Raw genomic sequence first — 7,725 nt, 5'->3', positions numbered from 1 at the left:
CTAGGAAAGGAGGCTTAAAACTTGCAAATACTCGCACCCCTCATTGTTTTGTTTATTATTATAAACAAAACCCATCTTCCACTCTCCCCCACTCTCTCTTAATTCCCTGCCTTCCCATCCGAAACTTCTTTCTGACATCAAAACAAAAACCATTTAATTTTTCTCTCTCATTTTTTTTCTCTGTTGTCTGTCATGGAGGTTAATACTACAACCACTGTACCTGCAGGTCCACCAACTAGGAACCATTCTTACACACCACACCACTTACATTCAGAAAGACATAGACATAGCCATGGCCATTTCCCCTCCAAAACCATTCTCATAATCATCGCATTGGTCACCTTAGTTACGGTCCTATTTATCATTTTTGTTGTTTTATTCTTGATCCATCGCCAGAAATCCTTCAGCAAGAATGGAACTTGCGAAGAAGACAGCAGAGAGCTTCATGACACAAGCAGCAGGCTCATTACTTCAACAACGTTGAATTCTAGCCCAGGTAACTAGTGACACATCACATGCTATCAATTTATTGGAATCAGTTTCTTAATTAGTGAAGCAGATACAGATACCATGAATTTCTAGCTAGGAATTTCAACTGTTTAATTTTTTCAGGCAGCAGATGATCGCATGAATTTGTCCCTACTATATCATTAATTCATTAATTGTTCTTAATAGTAATTCAAATTTGTTGCTAGTCTTTGAGGAGTAAAGAGTGAGGCTTTAATTAATATTCATAGAAGCTAATACATAAATGCTTGGATACATTAAATTGTAGATGCGAAAAGTGGGTGTCTCAATGGGGGAAATTTGAGCAGGACCCCAGCACCTAAATTTAGAGGAGTACAAGTGTTCACCTATAGGGAATTAGAAATTGCCACGGATGGATTCAGCGAAGCAAATGTGATTGGTAGTAATGGAATTGGAGGGCATGGTTTGATGTACAGAGGTGTTCTAAGTGATGGCACTATGGCAGCAATTAAGTTGCTTCACACTGAGGGTAAGCAAGGGGAGCGTGCCTTCAGAATAGCGGTGAGTGACTCTGCTTCATTTAATGATCTACTTATTATATCCTCTTCTTTTTTGGTACGCAAAAGATTTAATTATTTCTTGTTGTTACTTGCTCCATCTCTCTCTATGTCTCCTTTCCTTGTATTAGATCCAGTTTGTTCAGAGACTTTGTTTTTGTCTTTTGGTAAGCTGAAACTTGTATTGGTTGCCTATGAAAATTTATAAGTCGTAACGAACGGTTTTATATTAATGTGAAAGGAACCTATCACGTGAAAACCTTAATATGCCTTCATGGCATGCATTTGACTCGAGTATTGGTATTCCTTAGGGGCATAAATTATTAACTTTTCAGCATCTTCTAACCTAGAATATTTTTTAAACTGTGAAAGCATGTTAATGATTAAAAGAATCCTCCATAAAACTAAAAAATAAAGTTATCCAAGTTTAGTTTTTTTGTTGGTGAATGTTATCAAGAATTAATGAATTATGCACTGCTATTGAATCAAAATATTAATAAAACTTATTCCTAGGTCATTAAAATACAGACAGTAAGACATTTCCTGTCAATTTTTTTTTTAAAAAAAAAAGCCTCTGGCCTTTTGCAACCAAAATTGGGACCATGAAGAATTGGAATGCAAATCTCTTTTATCTTTCAATGAGTCCATCCCACTTGCCAACTCACATTGTGAGCTTTATTCAAATCCAGCACATGGGGTGTGAAGACTAAATGACATTTATTGCAGGTCGATCTCCTGAGTCGCTTGCACTCTCCTCATTCGGTGGAGTTACTTGGCTATTGTGCTGACCAACACCACAGGTTATTGATTTTTGAATACATGCCCAATGGAACCCTCCACTACCATCTTCACACCCTCAACGATCAAACTCGGCCGTTGGATTGGTGGGCCCGGATGAGGATAGCCCTTGATTGTGCCAGGGCACTGGAATTCTTGCATGAACATGCAGTCTCTCCTGTGATCCACAGAGACTTCAAGAGTAACAACGTTCTACTGGATCAAAACTTGCGTGCCAAGGTGTCTGATTTTGGATTGCCTAAGATGGGATCAGACAAGAGGAACGGTCAGGTTTCCACCCGTATGTTGGGGACCACTGGATATTTGGCACCAGAGTAAGTATTACGATTTACGAGTACCCCATTTCATGTCATTTGGAAGTACCCTGCCTTATCTTCAGTCTCAACCCACACTGCCAGTACATAACTTGCAGTGTTAAAAAAAAGAACCACATGCACATGGTCACAGTCAAGTCCCTATCATGCAGGCTGCAATTTTTTTTAATTTTATGATTTTTGGCATATAGAAATTTCATACTGCGGACCATTCATGATATATTTATAATTTGCTTCATAACTTATGGCATATATTTAATTTGTCCCTTGAATTTGGGCATGGTGTAGGTACGCCATGGGTAAGCTTACTACAAAGTCAGATGTTTACAGCTATGGTGTGGTTCTTCTTGAACTGCTCACGGGACGTGTGCCAGTTGATATCAAGCGGGCCCCAGGAGAACACGTCCTTGTCTCTTGGGTTAGTAAATAGTAATACTAGCACTCTTCAATTTTTGAAAGAATAAAATAGATTATGTAACTTATGTTTATGTTAAAACAAAAGGAGAAAAAATGCTAAGTGTTCATTCCAAAATATTAGTGAGGAAGCTAAGCTGTAACGATGACTGTCATATTTTATTTTGTAACATATGATATTTGTTATTCATCAGGCTCTCCCAAGGTTGACAAACAGAGAAAAGGTGATTGAAATGGTTGACCCAGCTCTACGTGGACAGTACTCAAAGAAGGATTTAATTCAGGTCAAATTTGGTTTTGTTTAGTCATTGTTGTTATCTCATTCTCATGCTCTCATTTCTGCTACTATGGTATTCACAGATAGCTGCCATTGCAGCAATGTGCATACAGCCAGAAGCTGATTACAGGCCGCTCATGACAGATGTTGTACAATCACTGATACCACTTGTTAGGAACCAATCCTCTCTTAGTTCATCTAGCTCCCTACGATTTCAGAAACAAACGCCAAGTCCAAGTCATTAGGTGAGCATTATGTTTCTTCAACATTCTGTTTGAGAGGAGCAGAAGCAGAAGCAGAAGCAGCCAAGAAATAAAGTTTTATTCGTTCTTGGACTAAAATAGTGCTTGGACAAACATTAGGCCCCAAAAAACAAGTGCGATTTCACCCTTCATCAGTAGGACTGCGTCATCCCTACTGTCTTCAACAACAGAGAAGAGAGGAGGAAGAAAATGCAAAGCAGAAAGACAATGAGGATAAAATCATTTGCATGCAGTCATGGACACGTTTAGTTCTAGATGTTTTTTCATATCATTTTAATATCTATACTTGTTTAGATTGGCTTTGTAATGACATACTAGCTAAGATACATGGTACAAAATTAAGAGGAATTTGAAGTTTCTAATAATTATGTCGCTAATATATGGACAGAACATTTCTTCTGTAAAATATGATGAAACTAAAGATCCATTCTTTCAAGAGAGTTTTGTTTCCTCTAAATTCAAAAGCTATATCCCATAACTCACCGTGTGAAAACAAACTTAGTGACTTACTTCAAACCAGACTGAATCACTTTTGGCCAACGGAAAACGACCTTAATATTGAGCTCCCCCACTTAGACCCTTGCATAGAGATCGATGGAATCTAGCTTCTTTCCATCTGGAAATTGGCAGAGAGCTCAATTTTAGCCATTAGCATAAGGTGCAATAGGACAACTATATTGAAAGCTAATTCACTTTTATTATATATGGAGAAATGCTAACATGCAGACGTGAAGGATAATGGAGTAATGCTGACCTGTTGGGCTTACATGACTGGCGTATGGCTGAATGCAAGGGATTCCCCAAAAAGCATGTAAGCACAACAGGAAACCCTACTCGTCATATCAACCGATATTTCATGATAAAAAGATCAGCAAACTAATTGCAGCTTTATATCAGAATCGAGATAAATTAATATTACCAACGCGAACAACAAAGAGCCAAAACTCTGAATGATGTAACGTAGAGACTTGGATAACTGAATGTCCTTCATAACAATCTGTCGGATATTTCTTCATTTTCATGAAATGATGAAAATCACTTTTCTAGCCCCATCCTGATATAATGGGGAAAAATGCAATATCCAAAACATGAGCAGAAAATACCTAGGAGATAGATCATAAGTTCCTAAGTGGGGTTATAACTCAACTTAGTATATTCTTTTGCTAAGTAAACGTTACGTAGTTATTATTATATTACTCCAGAATCCCCAATAATGTATGCGGAGGTAGGGCAAGATCCAAAATAAAATTAAAAAATTGGCAGAGACTGCTTCTAGAAGAGGAGCTTGATAGATAATGTCTCTTGGAAAATAGGTTAGAACTAATAGAAACATTAAACAAAAATTCCCAATGTGGTTTCGGAATCAAGAAAACGAGGTAGACAGAATTTACAAAGATAAGAATATCACTCAAATCAAGAATTTCAAAGGTACTAACTCTCCCTCCCAACTTATCTCAATTCTCAACAACCGAAAATCCATTCTTCCCTCGATTTGTTGTTATAACCATATGACCCCACCTCTCTCCTTTCTCTTCCTTCCCATTTGATTAAAGCCTCATAACTACCTAACAGTTCAGCTATCATATTACAACTAACTACCTCTTCATTTGTTAGAGATGTTCCCCTTTACACTCCCAATAGAGTTCCATGGCTTTACATGCATAGAGATTAAAAATGAAGCCTCTTAATCTCATGAGATTATCTTGTTTATGGGTAAATTATTGAACCAGTGAAAAACTTCATGGTAATTTTATGTTTCAGCTTCTGATTCTTTGGAAATAATTGATTCTCCTTTTTTCTCCACCTGTGAAGTGCTTTTCCTCTTTCCAACTCTACCAGAATATTTGGCAAAAGCTGCAGAAAGGGCAGATTTGACAGTAACTTCAAGTTCTTTCTTCCTACGTTAGCTCACATCTTCTGCATCCTCATGCTTGTCTTCAATCAAGGAGGAAGATTCAGCATTGTTCCTGATCGATGAGACTGGACGGACTAGCTGGCTTGTTCTGGACAGAAGTCTCTGGAATGGCTTGCCGGCTGGATTCCACATGCTTGAAGGGTTCATGAAAAGTGTCAAACAAGCGCTTGACCTGTTATCAGGAAGTGTACAAAATATTCAGATTTTTTTGGTTAATGTATCATGGCGTGCTGCGGCTCAAAATCATGCAACAGACACTAACAAAAATAAGAGCAAATCTTTGTCCCATCACACTTTCACCATTGGTAATATACCTTGCGCTCTCCTATGCCAGGGCAACGAGCTAGATCTTCCATAGATGCACCCATAATGTTACAAAGAGACTGAAAAGGCAAGAATACATCTTGATGAAAATGCTTTTGAATAAAGTCAATCAATATATGTGTCTGAAGTCTGAATGTGCTCTAAAAAACAACAAACTTACCCCAAATGTGGTACCGAGGGTGACTACATCAGTCTTGTTAACATGCCGGACTGTTGTAAGGGCATGTGTTAGCTACAGTTGAAAGTAAAATAGCTTTAGCACAATTGATAGCCATGCTTAGAATTTAAACAATTTACGAACTGCATCCTTAGTTCTTTGCTTTTGAAAGTATTAAAACCCATAATAAATTAATGAATAGAAAACGTATAAAACATAACCATACCCTTGATAGATAATCTGTTTAATTGATGCATGGAAAACTTTGCAGTTTGCCCAGGTCGTGAAATGCGTTACCCAGATTTCTTACTGTTAAATCTTTAAGTTGTTTGTGCTGCACTCTATATTGTTCATTGCTAAAATAGAAAGGCTACTCCGATTTACATAATCATTGGACTTGTTAGAGCCTTACTGACGAGTTTGGGCCTTCTAAAACGAGATCTTTATGGGCCCATTCGAACACCATGGGCCGTATAACAGACATGATACGTATGAGAGAATTTTATGTGAAATAAGATAATTTGTCAATCATGATTGTATGATTTATCTTGTATTAAATAAAATTTATTTATGGGAGAAGTTAGTGGGTTTTCTTTATGAATCTAATGCCTAACGCTCCTGTGACTCTCCTTCAGTCATTGTGGACGTAGGTTGCTTTTTCTAAGAAAAGGGAGAAAAGAAAGGTAGCTTGCAAAACACGACACCCGTTCTTGTTATTCCCCTCGTAGCTGAAGTCTATCGGATGGGGACTGGTTTTATAATATTTTCAACAAAGAGACCATCTTCAGAAGAACAACCCACCCTAGCTAGGAGATAAGAACCACTTCCTATGCTTCCTCCTTCAGGCTCCAACATAAAGAACAAATTATTTCTTTTCCTTCCTTTCACAAATGTAAATATCTTATGAAAAGTTAAGAGTATCCTTTTATGTATTCATAATTTATCACGTATTTATTTATGTTATAAAATTTCAACCCCTTTTTTTTTATTAGTAATAACTTATTTTACATTTTATTATATAAGACTTTTTATACTAAAAAAATAACATCTGATTTCTTTCCCATCCCAGCTTCAGCGATCTATCTATACAAGAACAAAACTGTAAATGTCACATCTCATCCCATGAAAAAAAAAAAAAAAAACTCTCTTGTTATACCAAGTCTAATGTGGTATTAATTAATGCAAGGCAGTGCAAATGTTTGCTACAACATAGCAACAGATAAAAGTTTCGTGGAGATTTTCACGTTATCCCTATTGGTGGCATGGGTTGGTGGCTATTGAAAGATACATCATTAAAGGCAAACACCAAGCAATAGGTGGGTGGGTGCTAGCAAGTGTTGAAACAGGGATTCTGTGCGCTGTGTAACAGTGCAAGTAGCTACTACTAGTTTTAAATAACACCGGTGAAAAGTGGGGAAAGTAGTTGGAAACTTTGAATTGAATTACTAATTAAACTAAAAAAAGGACTCCTGATGGCTCGCTTCATTTAGGAAGACAAATTGATTGAGTTAACACAAGAAATTAAGCATTAGGAACAAAGTAAGCCATCAATTAATAATTAAAGATACTAGTGCTGTATTTAATTGCTAGTACTACAGTCCATTAATTAAGACAGAAGCGTTCACCAAACTCACTGATTCAACGTGCCCCTTCTGTCCAATTAATTACTAGTACTACTTTAAGCACTACTACAATTGCTAGAATTGGCCCCCTTACATTAGCTACCAAGCATAAATAATTGAGAGGCATTGAAATTCGTTTCGCTATGCAGTGTCCTACTTGGCAGCTAGTTAGTAGTTAACAGCCACATTTGTTGAACGTTTCTTTGCAACAGACACAACCACTAAGGGTAGGTGACTAAGTGGGGCCGAAATACCTTCGAAACTTCGAACAGAACGAAAACACTTTCATAGAAAAGAATACATATTCATTCAAGGAAGTCGTAATCACCCACGACGAGTAACAAGACTATGCTTTGAACAGAGTTTAGGAAAGGATTAAGACTTTTAAATTCAGTTCCAATTAGAGGGCTAAAATATGGATTTTATAACGAGGTGTTAATATGGTGCTTGCTGCCTAATAGGGATGTAAGGGCTCCAGATCGAGTTAAGCTTTGGTTGCATCTAAAATTCTAAGCTCATCAAATTTTAATTGAATTTATTAAACTAAAACTATTAATTCAATGACCCAATCTAACCCATAAAAATCTATTTAACTGGATTAGATTGGATTTAGCAG

At 37.0% G+C, this 7,725-nt stretch overlaps 1 protein-coding gene and 1 long non-coding RNA gene across 2 annotated transcripts; one reads left to right on the top strand and one right to left on the bottom strand.

Moving 5' to 3' along the window:
- LOC114402500 (probable serine/threonine-protein kinase PBL7) lies at positions 1-3,527 on the top strand. Its single transcript, XM_028365099.1, has 6 exons — positions 1-496; positions 776-1,029; positions 1,752-2,137; positions 2,426-2,555; positions 2,746-2,835; positions 2,912-3,527. Exons 1-6 carry the CDS (start codon positions 193-195, stop codon positions 3,071-3,073), a joined length of 1,326 nt encoding a protein of 441 aa, XP_028220900.1. The 5' UTR covers positions 1-192; the 3' UTR covers positions 3,074-3,527.
- A 343-nt stretch (positions 3,528-3,870) lies between these two features.
- LOC114401598 lies at positions 3,871-5,816 on the bottom strand. The gene is made up of 4 exons (XR_003664305.1): positions 5,714-5,816; positions 5,491-5,562; positions 5,321-5,389; positions 3,871-5,178 (listed from the first exon to the last, which is right to left on the bottom strand). It is a non-coding gene; the product is annotated as an uncharacterized LOC114401598 (long non-coding RNA).
- Between the last annotated feature and the right edge of the window lie 1,909 nt (positions 5,817-7,725).

This window comes from Glycine soja, chromosome 20 (assembly GCF_004193775.1).
Source record: "Glycine soja cultivar W05 chromosome 20, ASM419377v2, whole genome shotgun sequence".
Taxonomy (NCBI): Eukaryota; Viridiplantae; Streptophyta; class Magnoliopsida; order Fabales; family Fabaceae; genus Glycine; species Glycine soja.
The sequence above is the reverse complement of the archived record's forward strand: the minus strand, read 5'-3'. Positions and strand labels throughout refer to the sequence as shown.